The sequence below is a fragment of the Sapajus apella genome, unplaced genomic scaffold (genome assembly GCF_009761245.1).
Source record: "Sapajus apella isolate SASKATOON/1434 unplaced genomic scaffold, GSC_monkey_1.0 scaffold57, whole genome shotgun sequence".
Lineage (NCBI taxonomy): Eukaryota > Metazoa > Chordata > Mammalia > Primates > Cebidae > Sapajus > Sapajus apella.
Genome location: NW_022436997.1, coordinates 13,359,632 through 13,375,885, shown reverse-complemented (window position 1 = coordinate 13,375,885; position 16,254 = coordinate 13,359,632). Strand labels below are relative to the sequence as shown.

Sequence of the window (16,254 nt, the reverse complement as noted above, 5' to 3'; positions counted from 1 at the left end):
AGATGATGCATTTTTTTATTTTGTGCTTCCTGTTATATAAGATGATGCATTTTTTTATTGTTTAAGCTGGTATGTGAATAGGTGTGTATATGTATGCGTGTGTGTGCATGTCTGTATTTTATTGTTTGCAATTAAATACATCCTAATGCAAAGGTAAATAACTTTTATGGCAAACTCAACAATTATGCAAGGAACAATCCTAGTAGAAAAGTATCAAAATGTGGTTAAGCAATACTGGTGACAATAAGCTGCTTGCCAAAGTTGAGCAGCAACTCAGTTTCCAGAATAAGGTATCTGAAAAAACCTCAGCACAGTCTAATTCTATTCACACTAGTGAGCAAGTCTACTGATAGAGAAAATTAAATCACTTTCACAGTTTGCCATAAAGGCAGCAATACTAATATTTTGGGAAGGACTAAAATAATATCTCTGCTTTTAAATAATATCCCATTTAATACAACAAAAATACCATGAAATGATAATAAGATGGCCATCTAGAGTTGAGGAACCTGAACTTGTGTAATTAATTAGCTTGTGTAAGTTCAACTAGTTGGTAAATGACAGACCCAGAATTCAAATCTAGTGCTGCCTTTCTCTGATTCAGCAGTTCAACATTAAGTATTCATTTTTTCTCTCTTTATTATATCTGTTATCAGCAAATTTGAAAACATACCAACTTATTTACACTTGGTGGATGTGAGCCTTTTCTTCCATAGGAAATAAGGGTCTTCTCCTTTTTCATCTACCTTGCCCTGATTTTTCCTTTACATCATTCATACCAATGACATTCCAAATTATCAAGTGATGTCTTATCAGTAGCCAATGATATTGACATCTAGGAGCATAAAGAACCAATTGGATTCACACAGGAAGGAGCTAGTGTGACCAAAAGGATAAAATGTTCATAGTTACTCCCCCCCAAAATTGATATACTTTGACCACATGTACTTTGTTCTCTACATTGTTTTGATATTATATTATAGCATTTTATTAATTATATTTACACAGACATTTATATACACTATATACATGTATATCCATGCAATAAAATGGTGTTTTCTTCCTCCTAGTGATAAAACAAGCAGACTGTGAAGTCTTATGGGTCTGGATTTTAATTTTACACTTTCTAGGTAAGAAACAATTATAAAAATTAAGTGAGGGTCAAGGATGGCTTTGACTGCCATTATTTTTAACACCATATTTTAATTGTCTTATATATGTGAGGTTTGTCTCTCTGCAAAGATCTTCAGACACTTGAAGATACACTTTCCCATTTGCCATCTTTGTCCTTATTGGGGCCTGGCACTAGGCCCACTATGAGTTCCCAAAACATAATTAGTAACTTGTTATGGGAACCTACTGAATATATAGGTAGATTATTCATAAAACAGCTGATTTTCCTTTGGAATCTCACTTTAGGGGATCAGTCAAAAGGGCACACACTTGGAACAGGATGGAGCTAAGCTAATGCTAGCTCTACCATGAGTTACAGTGTGATCTTAAGTTCCCTGGGCCTCTCTTTCTAAGCATTCATTGGAAATGATACAGTTTAACCATTTGCTATAAGAATTGGATGAGACAAGGCACACATATTGTCCAGGATGCACCTGGCACAATAGCAAGTCATTCAATGGTAGCTTTAAATATTATTTGGCATTATCTATCATCACTGCTAATTAATAGTTATATAAGTAATTCTACAGTATTGGCTAATTCATTTTCTCCTTTTCTTGTTGGAAGGCAGGGTTTTGTCAAGTTAGTGAGAGAACTGTTTCAATGGGACATGGAAACCACTCTTGTCTGAAAGGCCATACAATCCAGCGTCAGAAGAACTTAGGATTGAAATGGGAGGAAGCCTGAAGAAAAAATGTTTATCAGCTCCTGAATTAGATCTTTACAAGTTTAATGTAAGTTATATAAATTCATATTTATATCTTTGAGTCCCAAGATATTCTTGCAGGTGTTAAAAAAGGTGGATAAATATCTTTCAAAGTAAATGATATGTTTCCCTGCTTTTTCACATAATATACTGAATGAGTAGTCTTTTTCAGATAAAGCTGAATTATCATGTTGAACCTAAGTTTTTACCCTATGATAATAGCTAAACAAATCCTTGATGGGGGCATTGACTTGACTCCATTGGAATGCATGGCATCAGGCTGGGCATAACCTTTTTTGACACCTTATCCCTCAAGCATTATGATTTTGCTAATGCTTATGTTAGCCTTCCATATTTAAAGCAGGCTGTTATCCCTAAATGTGGACAGTGCATGTTCCTCTAATACTTCTCCAAGTCTAGTTCTCAGTGTTTTACAAGATAGAAAATGAGAAGCTAAATGAGTAAAGGAGGAGTACATAAGCTCTAGGTTAGGGTCTATGGATACCCAATGAGCCTCAGCACATGATGATTCTCCAAGCCAAAGGCCTTACTAACCCTGAACAGTTATATCTCTGACTGATGAGGTGACTGATAAGAAACTTTTGAAGATGATAAATGTGAATAAATTGTATGAGGTTTTATAGACTGTCTGAGTCTTAACTCTTACCTCAAAACTAATTTAAAAAGTTTGGGTGAAAAACCATAAATTATTAAACATGGCGTATAAATACTGATACATCTGAAAGTAATGAAGAATATTTAATATCATAAAGAATAAAAGTTATTCTCATTGGAAAGGGAGAAATATTCCCAGTTATTCAAATAAGGATAAACCCGGAGAAGCAAAAAAAAATGAAAACGGTTTATGATTATGTTTTTATAAACTAAAATTATTAAATATCATACATATATTCCACACTGTTATAGTTTAAAATATGAACCATTTTAAGAATGCATTTTAAATATGGAAATTCAATCTAATTTCTTTTATCAATATTTTAATACACTTCATATTTTGATAGTTTAGGTACTTACTTTAACATTTCAAGTGTCTGCTCGAAACCTTTCTTTTCCTCTTCTTTTGCTTTTAATTCCTCATTCAATTCATTTATTTTTGAAAAAAACATAGTTGTCTTACTTTTAGCCACTTCTATGTCATTAAAAATTAGTGAACGTTTACTCTGAAAAAAAAATATACAGAAGTGTTTTAAGTACTTGGATTTTCAGGTCCCTGCTATTTAGGGACACAATTACATTGGCTGTGTGAACAATTAAAAGTTAACAGTGGGCCAGATCTGATGGCTCACTCCTGTAATCCCAGAACTTTGGGAAGCCAAAGCAGGAGGATCACTTGGAGCAAGGAGTTCAAGACCAACCTGGACAACAAAGCAAGCACCTGGTCTCTACCCCAATTTTTTTTAATAGCCAGGTGCGGTGGTTCACACCTGTAGTCCCAGCCCTTTGGGAGGCTGAGATGGGAGGATCACTTGAGTGTAGAAGGTCAAGGCTCCAATGACCCATGATTGCTCCACTGCACTCCAGCTCAGGTGACAGAGTGAGACCCTGTCTCTAAAAAAACAACTGAGGTTTATATTCTCCACTGCTATATCTGATGAATTTTCTAAAAAATAAAACGATTTATTCTCTCTGTCCCACACGAACTTTCTCCCCTTTCCAAACACACACCTAAATGCACACCTTATAAGCATGTCATTTCAAGATGTAAATGTGTAGTCACCGGTTTTCAAACATGTACAAAGTGCATTGGCAGGCGGACAAGGATATATGTTGTTCTGATCTTCCCAGGAAAAGAAGCCAATATTTACTACCAGCACAATTTTCCATGGTAGGCCTGTGCAATTCCAGAATGAAGATTTGTTTGTGCATCTATTTTTGTGTCATCCATTTATGACTGTTGGGGTTCAAATGGGACTGAGTGACTCACTGATTGACTGTTATTGAATTGTTTCCCACATTCAGCATGGCTGATAATTAGTGTTACTCTCCCAATTGATTCTACAGATTTCTACAGCTCCTTCTGCGCCCACTATCCTCTATTTTCTTCATATGCTTCCAAATCCTTTTCTTACTCATAGATTTCATGAATAACAACTAATATTTTATATTTATTTTCCTATAAAACATTGTAATTTGTTCAAGATTTTGAACACTGGGTACTGCATTTGAATTTTCATATCCTTCCTGCTTTGTTTCCTTTTCTGGAAAGTTCTGAAAATTTTCTACTGATACATGAGTCTTTTTCTCCTTATAGTAAAATGCAATGGAAATATAGCTAACTAGAATTTGTTGATGGGCCCACTGGAGTATTAAGTTATGGGTGGTGGGAGGAAATAAACTCAAAGACAGAAAGCAGAAGAGAGTGAGTATGGGTCCTCTGAGTACTGCATGCTCTCTATACCTAAATTTGATGTTTAGGTCAGATTTCATCATTCATTTCTTAGTTTTAGATGAAGATTCTCATCCTCAAAGGAACCTGGTTTTGCATATCTTTTAACATATTGCAAAATTTATTTAGCTAATATATTTATGACCTGGTCATCTATGCTCCTAAGCAAGATCACCAGTGAATTTGTTTCTTATGCTACTAATTTTTGGTTATGGTTGCAAGGTTTTAGTTTCATTATAGAATGATTTTATAAGATGTCCATGCTTTGTTATGCTCTGTCAGTGGTATGTGTAGAGAAGCTCATACAGTATCTTGACTCATTCTTGGTTTTACTGGTAGAGTTTGGACAAATTCAATTTCTTCTCTAACCATTGATCTATTGTGTTTTATTTCTTTTGACCCAGTTTTCACCCTCTGTATTTTATAAATAAATCATACGCTTCATATAGATCTTAAAACAAATTCCTATGCCAAGTGGTATTCTTTAATTTACTCTGCGTATAATTATATCCCGTTAAAAAAATACATCCCTTTTAATCATTCTCATGGTTGCCCTTAGTAAATATGTTAAATGTTTTTAGGCTTTTTAAAAAATCAAAATCATTTATTGGTAATGTCAAAGTATTATATTGGCCTATGTCATAAATTTTGTTATATAGTTTGTCATTATTAGTAATTTATAAATAAATGGTAATACGTATTTTCGTTACTTCTTAGCACGGAAGCAAATTAATAACAGAAATGTGATTTTAAGATACTCTCTACTAGAGTACAAATTCCAGTCTCTACTTAGTAGAAAAGGCAATGGGGGTGAGGGAGTAATCATGGGTGTTACAATGCACCAATGATTGTACTATGCATTGTATTTGAACTATGCCTTTTATGACTCACAGTAACAATATAATCAATGTTATATCCACATTACAATAGGAAATCCGGAGAAGTCCAAGATAGAATAGCTAGTTTAAGTGATGACAACTGGTTAAATACTAGATTTTTCTGACTCCAAAGCCTTTACTGTTATTTTCTCTATATCAGAATTGGCCCTTGCCCTTTGTCACTGCTGCTAAAGGAATTTACATGAGATTTTAGTATACATAGTAAGTATTGGCATGCATGAGTTTGACATTGGATAGAAGGGAATTCTTGCTACTTGGGAATTTAATCTCTTTAAACCTCAGCTCTGAATTTATATAAATGGAATAGTAAGTACTTCACAAGATTGCTGTGATAATTCAATAAAATGATCTGAGCCATGTTTACCCTTTGTCAGCACATTGAAATCAACATTAACAAATGTTGTTGATAATAATGAAGTTAATAAGAGGTAGCTGACCTACCTAACGTCTACTGATAATATTGGCTGAAGACAATACCCATGCTGGGAAAATGATTTTCTTTTCTGCTCTGAATTGACCGAGTCATTTTTCACTGCTGTAGTAAACACATCTTCCACTTATGACTCCTAATTCCCAAATTCTAGTGTGCAAGAAATGCCACTACCAAGGATACTCTCTTAAGTATACTTGAATGTATTTAAGCATTTGACTCTTCAGAGAAACCCACAAAACCCTGGGTACCAGCAAGGGATAGGGCTGCTTACTGTTATGAAGTCTACATCAAATATACCCCATAAACCCTGCAATTCACTCATTTCATTTCTTGTGCATAGCCTCATGCACTCTGAGTCATCTTCCTCAGAGAAGCTACTCTCTCTTTCATCTGAAGTTGTGAATATAGTGCCTAATAGACCTAGTAGGCACGGAATTCATACATAAGACAACAGCATTAAAGTTGCAGTGCTCTTGGACTTTTCTCTCATTCTTTTGGCTGAAAAAAATATGCCGACTCCAACAGTTGAGTCTGGGTTCTATTTCCATCTCTATTGAAGAAATGAGTCTTCCCTTTGCCAAACTGTTATTTTAAAATATTCTTGTGACACAGATGGGTAAAAAAAAAAAAGAAAAAGAAAAAGAAAGAAAGAAAGAAAGAAAGAGATAGATGGACATGAGATAAACAGGAAGAGTGACTTTCCAGGAAATTGATGAGAGGCACTTTGTGCCTGTGGTGTGTGAGAACATGGGGTGGGGGGGTGTGGAAAGGCAAAGAAGTATGTACAAGGAGCATCACTTGGGAGTGATGAGGACATCATTATAGTTCTGGTCACAGTGTCTTTTATAAAATGCAAACAAAAGTAAAATATTTAAAATATTTTTTTTGGCTTTTGAACTATACTTCTTTTGTGAGCTGTGCCTCCAACAGGGCATTACATAATTTGGAAACCTTCTGCTTTACACTCTCTTCATCAAAAGCAAAGCCAGTGTAGGTCTTTTCCCTGGCAAAACAGAATATCATTTTACCATGTAAAGTCAATCCTTTATTTTAACTGACAACTAAATAAAGAGTTTGTATACAAAACCAGTAGTAAGATGAATGCAAAAAGTTGATGTTAATTGGCTAAGTGAAGATGCTTTCTAAGAACAAAATCTTAGTAGTAGTTGGCTTAAAATTTAAAGAATTATGTATCTGTTTTTAAATTAAATTATTGTCTTTTGGAATATTAAAATTTAGTCAAATTATGATAGAATATTAAAATTAAAATAATTAAATCACATTAATGATTCTAAGTTCTCTACCTGAAAAGAAAATGCTCACTAGTTTTAAGCATGTTTATATTAAATGTGATACTTTGTAGTTTCAGAGTGACAGATTGATGATTTCTGGCTAAAACAGTAGACATATGTCAATAGAAGATTCCAGCCATTTAACAAAAGTGTAATCATGCTATTTTTTATTGTTTAATTTTGACTTTTCTCCTTTTCTTCTTGTCCTTCTCCTTCCTCCCTTCCTTCCTTCCCTTTCCTTCTTCTTTCCCTCCCTTCCTCCCTCCCTTCCTCCCTTCTTTCCTTCCTTCCTTCTTTCTTTCCTTCCTTTTCTTTCTTCCTGTCTTAGTTTTTTTAGGCTGTTGTAACAAAATATCTTAGAATGAGTACTTTATAAACCACAGAAATGTATGTCTTAAAGTTCTAGAGCTAAGCAATCCAAGAGCTAGGCAACAACAGATTTGGGTTCTCATGAAGCCTCCCTCTCTGCTTCAAAGATGGTATCTTCTTCCTTCATACTCATGTGGTAGAAGGGCAAGCAAGATTCCTGGTCCCTAGTTTATAGGGGTATTAATCCCAACAAGCTCTCATAATCTAATCACCTCCTAAAAGCCTAGCCTCTTGTTGGGGATTTTGTTTCAACATATGAATTTTGGGGGACTGCAAACTTTCAGAGCATAGCAATTCTCTTCGCCCTTCCTTTTCTCCCTCTGTTTTTTCTTGTTTTCTTCCCTTTTTCTTTCTTTTCTTCTTCATTTTTTTTTTAATCTCCAAGCAAAAGGAGACAGCATGGCAATCACAGAAAGCAGTAGACCTCTGCATGAATCCAATATTAAATTTTCCTTGTATTTATCCTGATTAGGAACCATGTCCCTAATAAACTAGAACAGTGAGAAAGATATTGTAAGAGAAAGTAAATGAAAACACAAGGACTGTGTGTGTGGGTGTGTGTGCTTTTATCCATACATACTCGATTTAGCACAACCAGTAAGAAATAAGACACATTCATTTAAAATTAAACTTGCTTGAATAATTTTTATTGATATATGTAAACCATAAATTCAAAATTATATTTTGAAATTAAATATCTCACCTCAGTTTCTGTTAGTGCAGCCAGGGTTTTCTTCCCCTTTTTTCGTAATTTTTTCTTAATTTTTTCCGTCTTTTTTCTAATATCATCTTTCTGCTCAAAAATATTATCAAGTATCTAGAAGACATTCAGACATTAAGATGTGCAGCATTTGTAACCCAGTTATCGTCATTTAGGCCAAATAGTACTTAAGCGACTATTTTAATAACAACAGCATTTATTTTGGCAAATAAAGGAAAAGAACCAACACACATGAATTACAGAAACATACTGTAAAGTCTCAAAAATCTCAATATTCTACTTGCATTATGTGAGAAAGACAAAATCTAATGAATTTTAGTTAAGTAACAAAAATAAGCTTACGTAGAAATTATCAATTTTTGTTATAATATTTATTTTAATCAAAACTAAAACTCCAAATACAAATGTAAGCAAAAATGTGTAAAAACTTATTCTTCCTTAGTGTGTTCTAAATTATTAATTCTTATAATTTATTAACTATTAAAACATAGTCAAATCAAAAATGATTACTGAACTACAAGAAAACGTAAAACCATGGCTGTTATAAAATCAGAGGAAACAAAAACCATTAATTTTTTCTGGAATTCATTATTGTACTCAGATAACTACACTTAGGCTTTTGATGCAATTAATAAATTTCCATCATTAATGTAAGGGGAGCCATCATTAAAATCATTTATCCCACTAGATGTTTGTACTGGTTATATATTTATTGCAGGAGCATGATGATAGCACTTAGAAGCCCTAAACAGAGTGGTACTCAGAATTTGTTGTTCCATGCTTCATGAACTTGTACAAGTTGCTTAGGCTGTTTGAGCACAAATTTTCACAAGTCTTTGATACCAGTAAACTCCCTCTTGCCTATTTCATAGGAAGGCTTTCAAGCTCAAAAATCCTTTAACATAGAAACACTTTGTAAATCACAATTTTAAGAAATAAAGACATTTTGTAAATTATAAAGGGTTAAAAATATAAAATTACATTATTATTTGAAAAGGAAAAAAAGTCTTATTGCCAAAATGGCTCAAATAAATATATGTATGGCCTGCCTGCAGGGAAGGACAAGAATGAATAACTCTTGCCACACCCTCTAGTTCTCCAAAAGACTAATGACAGGGTTAACACATGTTTTTTGGCTGAATTTTTCTTTGGGAAGGGCTAGTGATATCAGTTACTGCCATAAAATTGTAATTTTGAAAATATTTTATCAACATTTGCTTTATTTTTCATCCTAGCTGTCTACACATCTACATGCATCAAAAATTTACCATAAAAATGTCAAGATCTCTTACATTTTATATGCAAATAAGCACAGCTTTAGCATCTCATTAGGAAGGAGTGAAGACTTTGAATTAAATTTAACATAATGAACGTTCACGCCAGATAAGTCACACTTACACCTGAGAACTGCTGTTCCCAAGTACACTCTAAGAATATGGGGTTCTAGATAATAGCATTCATGGTCTTACTATATAGTTTCACTGTAGATCAAATTGTGTGGTCCTGAAATAGTTACTTAGTTTGCCCATACTTTTCCTATGTGAAATCACAATTTTCTAAATAATAATGTAAAATGACACACGTAACTTACTAATGTATATATTTCTGCAAATTGATTTTTAGATTATTAAGTGCTTACAGCAGAATGTTCTTTGTAGAGATTTCTGATTCTTTCAGTTTCATCTTCTAGTTGATGCAGAGGGTCCTCTAGTTCTGCCAGTGATACGGCGCATATCGCTTTCTTTTGCATAAGCTCTTTCCTCTCAAGTGCCTGGACTTCGTGCATGGCATACAGTTTTTTCTGCCAGCAAAAATTTTAAAAAATTCATTCAGTTATTAATTACTTAAACATTTATTGAGCCTCTTATTCAGTGATAGGCAATAATATTTGTTGTTATTTGAAACATCCAATAATACAACAAATGCCACCATAAAATGAATACAAACATTGTGTGTGTGTGTGTGTGTATACATATTTTTTTTTACCCCCCCAAGCAGAGTCTTCCTCTGTTGGCCAGGCTGGAGTGCAGTGGCATGATCTTGGCTCACTGCAACCTCTCTCTCCCAAGCTCAAGTAATTTTCCTGTCTTAGCCTTCTCAGTAGCTGGGATTACAGGCATGTACCATGCCTGGCTAGTTTTTGTGGTTTTAGTAGAGAAGGGGTTTCTCCATGTTGGCCAGGCTGGTCTTGAACTCCCAACCTTAAGTGATACACCCACCTCAGCCTCCCAAAGTGCTGGGATTACAGGCATTAGCCACCACAACCCAGTTGAATATAGTATATTTAAAGCGAATACAGTTATTGTTAGAAGAAATGAGAGAAACACTTTAATCGACAATAAAAATCAAGCATTTAAAAAATATATTACGCAGCCCAAAATGTCAAAATCAAACATTTTAAATAAGGATTGGAGGGCACCAAGTTAGAGAACACACTAGCAACGTATCTTGAAATATATGCCAGTCCTGTAATGTAAGACAAAGCAAACTCAGAGGAAGTTAGTAACAAAATATTAAACAAAAAGGTCTTTCCAGTTAGACACTTAGAAATAAAACGTATATATAGAAATAAATTAGGAAAATAGAGTTTTGAAACATATGGAAGCACATGCTGCTTCTATGTTTGAAAATGCCAAATTTCATAACAGAAAAAAAACCCACAAAATTTATGTTTGCTTCAAGGAGAAGCAGAGGTGTAGATCATCTCACAAAACACTGTTTGAAACTGTTTTGACTCATTTTTTTCTCATAATAATTATAATAATACTAATTTCAATTATGTACGCATTTCTGCAGGAGAGATATTCTAGAAACATGCCGTGGATCAAAAAATCTAATTGAGTTTCCAAAGGATATGCAGGTGGTAGATAAAGATTTTAAAAATTCAAGTTGATTTTGCTAGCTTACATGCTTTAATTTCAAAATGTTTATATAGAAGTATCACAGCATATTTTTCTTTCAGGGTTAAATAAAGAAATTCAAGTGAAAGACACTAAGAGTAAAGAAAACATAACATCATCACAAAGCAAACTAAAGAGTCAGACACTTAAAAATAAGATCCCACTGCCCTTTTACTAGACTGGCAAAAATTCCCATTAAGCCACAAATTGAGATATGTGCATGGGAGGTCAGTTACTTTATGCATGATCAGACACTGCTGGTTGTACACAGAGGGCAACTGTCATCAGCTAAGGAGAAAAAACTGCTGGCTTGCAAACCAAGTAGTGACAAGATGCCTCATTACAGGCAAATTTAAAATGCTAAATAAAATGCAAATTAAAGGAAGAATAAAATATTAAAACCAAATTAGTATTACCTGAAGCATCATTCCAGCAGACACTTCACCTCGAGTGAGTTTTTTCAAGAATTCTTCTCTACCCTATATGTTAGCAAATTTTTAAAATAAGAGTTTTATTAATAAAATATAAAAAATGTTTAAAAACAATTGCTAAAATAATACAGGTTTTTAAATGTTTCAATGTATAGCAAAATACTAATTATAATTTAATATGTGTATTTTTAAAACCCCGGTCTTATTTGAGGCAGAGTAATTAAGTGGTGCAGCACCAGGAACTAGACTACAGAATTTCATTTTTTTTCAGTTTGCATTTTATAGTCCTAAACTTAAAAAAATAAAAGTAATGAGAAAGTGAAACCAGGTCGTCATCAATTTCTTCTTTTAAAAACCATCTTCTTTTAAAAAACCTTCTTTTAAACACCAGTTTGTTTTTAATATTACTTTCCAGAATAAACATTCTACTTTCAAAATAAGACAGATGCAAGTCACGTGTGAAGTGTACAAAATAAAAGCAGATTCTCCATTTGGCTGGAAAAATTCCTTTAAAAAAAAAAATCATACCTTTAAAGATCGTAGAGAAAATCTTTTGAAAAATCTTTTTATTGCTACCTGGATAAATTATTTTAAATTGTTCATGACTGACTTTATCACACAAAACCAGGATTGGAAGTAGTTCATAAAGTTCTATGCATATATATATATATATATATATATATATGGTTTTGCAAGGAGGAGCAATGGAAATTCAGAAATGTCTCCAATACCCCTACTTCAATACTGAATCCCTTATCATATCCCAGGGTCTATAAAGACAATACAAAGAAACAAGCCAGAATGCCCCTGCTCTAACACTTCCTCTTCTCAACAACAAAACCATCAAAATTATGTTCGCCTCAAGCAAAAGAATAATTCCAAAGAAGAAAACACGAAGGTGGTAAATAAAGCAGTAACTTTGAGATATCATTTTACTTAAGGATATATCTACATCTAAGATGAATTTATGCAATAATGCGTTTTGATAATTTTAAATAAATTAGCAACCTCTTCTAACATGATAGCAGATACAGCACAGTTTTCCAGTTTGTTTATTATTTAATAGAAGTGAACAAAATTTAAAATGACTTCATAGACTGGAGAAAAATATATCATATTCCAAAATAGCTAGATTTTACATTTGTCTGAAACTAACAGAAAAATGTGTATGTATGGGTATGTGTGCTTTTGTTGTATTTCACGTATTGAGAGAACACTTGGTGAATGGGGTGAAGCCAAAGAAATAAACAGCTATCAGATTATACAGAATCTTCCAGGTACATTAATACGATTAGTGAAGAATAGTAAACAAAGTGTGTTTTAGAAAGATCACTCTGGCTACAATATGGATTGTTTCATTTGTGTTTCCTTAATATTCACTCATTCATTCATTCTTTGAATTGTTTTGTTTGTTTTTTTAATTGTCAACTAGTGAGAAAGCAAGTTGTTATTGAAATGAATTCAAGTCTTTTACATTGGATAAATCAATATTATTTGAAAAGAACTTGTGGATGTATGGCTTGGAAAGACCTACAGGCAGTATATGAGAAGTTTAAATAGATAAGAAGTCTGAAGCTGCAAGAATAAGACACTTGTATTTCTCTGAAAAGATAAAAGATACCATATTTGAAATCTGTGTATCTATATAAAACCAACTCAACCTGTTACCAGTGAATAAATTTGTGTGCTCCATGGGCAAAACATCTACAGCTTCTGTCTAGCATCTCAAAAGGAACTTTTCCAAGCTCCATTTTCTACCATGCCCCCAAACCTCTGTGACCCAGACAGCCAGGTTAAATGACCAGTCACCAGGAAAGAAAGTATTTCTCACTGGTTGGGCTGCCAATTGCATGCTTACCCAAGACCCAAGGCCACAGGGAGTGTTTCCAGGCAGATGTTCAAGGCCTTCCTATGATACTCTCCCCTTTACAGAAAATGGTCTACCCAAAGTACTGGAAAAAATGCCAAGAAGCCAGGCAGTTTCTGGGTGAACTACTGAGTACTTTCAAAACACCATACAGTACCCCAAAGACTGATACAGGGAGAGCTATGATGGTCAAAGGTCTTAGATCACAGGGTCCAACATCTGAGAGGGGGGATTTATTTGTTTTCCCATCCTATTATCACAGGCAGTATTCCCTGTAGAGTTACCTCTAGAGTAGAGTTTAGTGTGTAGGATACATATGAAGGAGCATACTTGGATTCAGCTCCTGTGGACAAGAGAGGAACAAAGCAGGATTGGACAGAGACATACATAGGCTGAGCTGCAATAGAGCCCAGACAATCTCTATCAACCCCACAGCAAACCATGGGGCAAGAATGGTCCAACAGACTTGCCCCAAGTTGGACTAAGGTGGCAAGGCTATCATTCTATTTCTATTGGTCATTAAATGTGAGCTACCCCAGGAATGGGAATGACCTTAAGCAAAGTGACTGAGCTGATTCCTGAAGGGCAGTTACATTCACCAAACAATATAAATGCCATAGGTTACCTCAATGATAAAACTACCACTGGTACTGCGCCTAGCAACGATGGCTAACATACATTATATGCTTTCTATGTAGAATTATCTTGTCTTAACTTCACAGTGAAATCTATAAAATAGTTATTATTGTCCCTTTTGCACATAGGAAAACTGACAGAGATTACATAAATTGACCAAGCATACAATGCTGGCAGTTGATAGAACCAGGATAATCATTTATGCAATCTGACAGAGAGTATCTCGGTGACACCCAGATATGTAGGAACCCTCAAAGTTATGGGAATATTTAATGTAGAGCCTTCTTACTTTTATGTAGGGCCTCCTTTAGCATGAGGCTTCTCAGGCAAATAGGACACTTCTTTGAATTCTGAATCGTTGCCACCTATAGTTGAGATTGAAGAACTAAGACTTCAGGTGAAAGAGTGCCAATTAGCTAGTGATGCCACAGTTGGTTCCAAAATAGAATGTGCTGGAAACTTATGAGCTCCTGGGGAGACACTACCTTTAGTTATTCAACACGAATTACGTAGCTGCTGAGAAAAAGCCAGGGTTAAATGAATTCAAATTACCAAGAGGAAAAATGTCACAAGAACTATAGTGTGGTCTGCTTAGTGAAATACTGATTGCCTACATTGAGCAAAATCCTCTAACCCAAGGCTATTTTATAATAATGTGTTGAATAGCTCATGTAATTTATGGAATGCCATACTGAGAGGGAAAAACAGAACGGCTGTATGAGTGCTCGAAGTATGGTCTCCACTGAATACGCATCACTTTCACACCATGGTAAAGTTGAAAAACTGAAACTGGAATCATATTAACTCAGAGGTGCTGTGTGTGTGTGTGTGTGTGTGTGTGTGTGTGTGTGTGTGAATTATATCCATTAGTGAAATAGCTTCTAGCACTTTGTTATATAATATTTGCTGAATGAATAATTTTTTGAACAAACGGGTTTATGATTAACAAACAAGCTTGCTTTTGATCTCTAGGTTGGGGAATTAAATTATAAAAGTTACAGATTCTTTCAAACTAAAAATATGTCTTTTAAAACAAATATCTTTATGTGAAGAGAAGCTCAGGGCCCATTATAAAGTCACAATCACATTTATATATAGTATCTTTAAGATGGATGATAAAACAAGGCCTTTGAGATGTTTTTCTCAAAGAGATGGGAGAGGTGGTAGAAAATGCAGGGAGGTTGATTCTACTCAGGATTCCATGTAACATATATTTGTAAAGTATAAATACCTGAAAAAGTACTGAAGGAGGACTGCCTTCTCCAGAAATGTGGCCTGTGGCTCAGCTTGTGCTAAACCTTAAAGTTCCTCAAATTGTCAATTTATTGAAAAAGGAACGAAAGCCTAGAAAAATCGCCATTTAGCAACAGTTCCAATAATGAATTCAACTAAGAATCACTGATAGATGCTAAATCCACTGGACAAAAATGTGTTGGAAAAAATAGTCACAAATTCTTAAAATATCACTCAATTGATTGCTTATTAATTACAATGGGGAAGTAAGTACATTTCTTGACCATAACTTTAACCAACTGATCAAAATATCACTAATAATGAGACAAACATATACCATGTGCTTGTAGACACAATACTATATTATTATAAGTATGTAATGTTCCTCCCAGATGTGTTTAATTTGTATCTAATTATGAAGAAACAAAAAGGTAAATCCGTATTGAGAGAAATTCTGCAAAGTAACTGGCCTAGACTCTTAAAAATGCCAGTGTAGTGAAAAAAAAAATTTTTTTTTAAAGAAAGGAGAGACTTTTTAAGATTAAAGGAGACTCAAAAGTTATGACAGATATAGTGCATAGAGCTCAATGTCACATAGCAACCAATGGAATTAGAGAAATTTGCATGTGGACTATCTATTTGTGTTCATTATTTAATTATTGCCTTTTAGCTCCAAATCTGCTCTTTTTAACTCTGATCTGTGATAATGGAGCTGGATCCTGTGAGCAGTTTCCTTTTGCAGTTTTACTTTTGGAATAAAGCGAGGCTTTAACAACAGAGGGCAGGGGACAGGCAGGCAGAGCTGCAGCAAGGGGGCGCTGTGTCCTGGTTCCTTGTTCCAGGGACCTGTTATTTTCTCCTTCCTTCTGCAGAACTGCCACCAGCTGGTGTGTGGGGAGATTCTCTGCCCACAAACTCCATTCCACCTCCACCAAGTCTCTCCAGCAACTCGCAGATAGCTGCTGCTGAGCCCTGTGCTGAGACACAGCCCCACCCTCTCCAATAAAGCTTCAGTCCGCTTGGGAGAGGGCAGCCTCTTCCATGCTTGTTCTTTCTTCGGGTGCTTTCTCTCAGCCCTCCAGGCACTGGCTGCTGCCTATGTTTGCTATTCCTGTGTTCTTTAGAGCAGGGTTGGCTAACTTTTTTTGTGAAGGGCCAGATAGTAAATATTTTAAGCTTTGCAGGTC

At 34.6% G+C, this 16,254-nt stretch overlaps 1 protein-coding gene across 1 annotated transcript in view; it reads right to left on the bottom strand.

Moving 5' to 3' along the window:
* The window catches only part of CCDC178 (coiled-coil domain containing 178), a 477,035-nt gene that overhangs the window by 267,566 nt on the left and 193,215 nt on the right, over nt 1–16,254 (bottom strand). Inside the window, exons 15-18 of the mRNA XM_032245388.1 lie at nt 11,317–11,379; nt 9,640–9,801; nt 7,983–8,096; nt 2,915–3,060 (exon numbers count right to left, since the gene is read on the bottom strand). Of these exons, the coding sequence (XP_032101279.1) occupies nt 2,915–3,060; nt 7,983–8,096; nt 9,640–9,801; nt 11,317–11,379 (485 nt within the window). The remainder of the gene's footprint in view (nt 1–2,914; nt 3,061–7,982; nt 8,097–9,639; nt 9,802–11,316; nt 11,380–16,254) is intronic.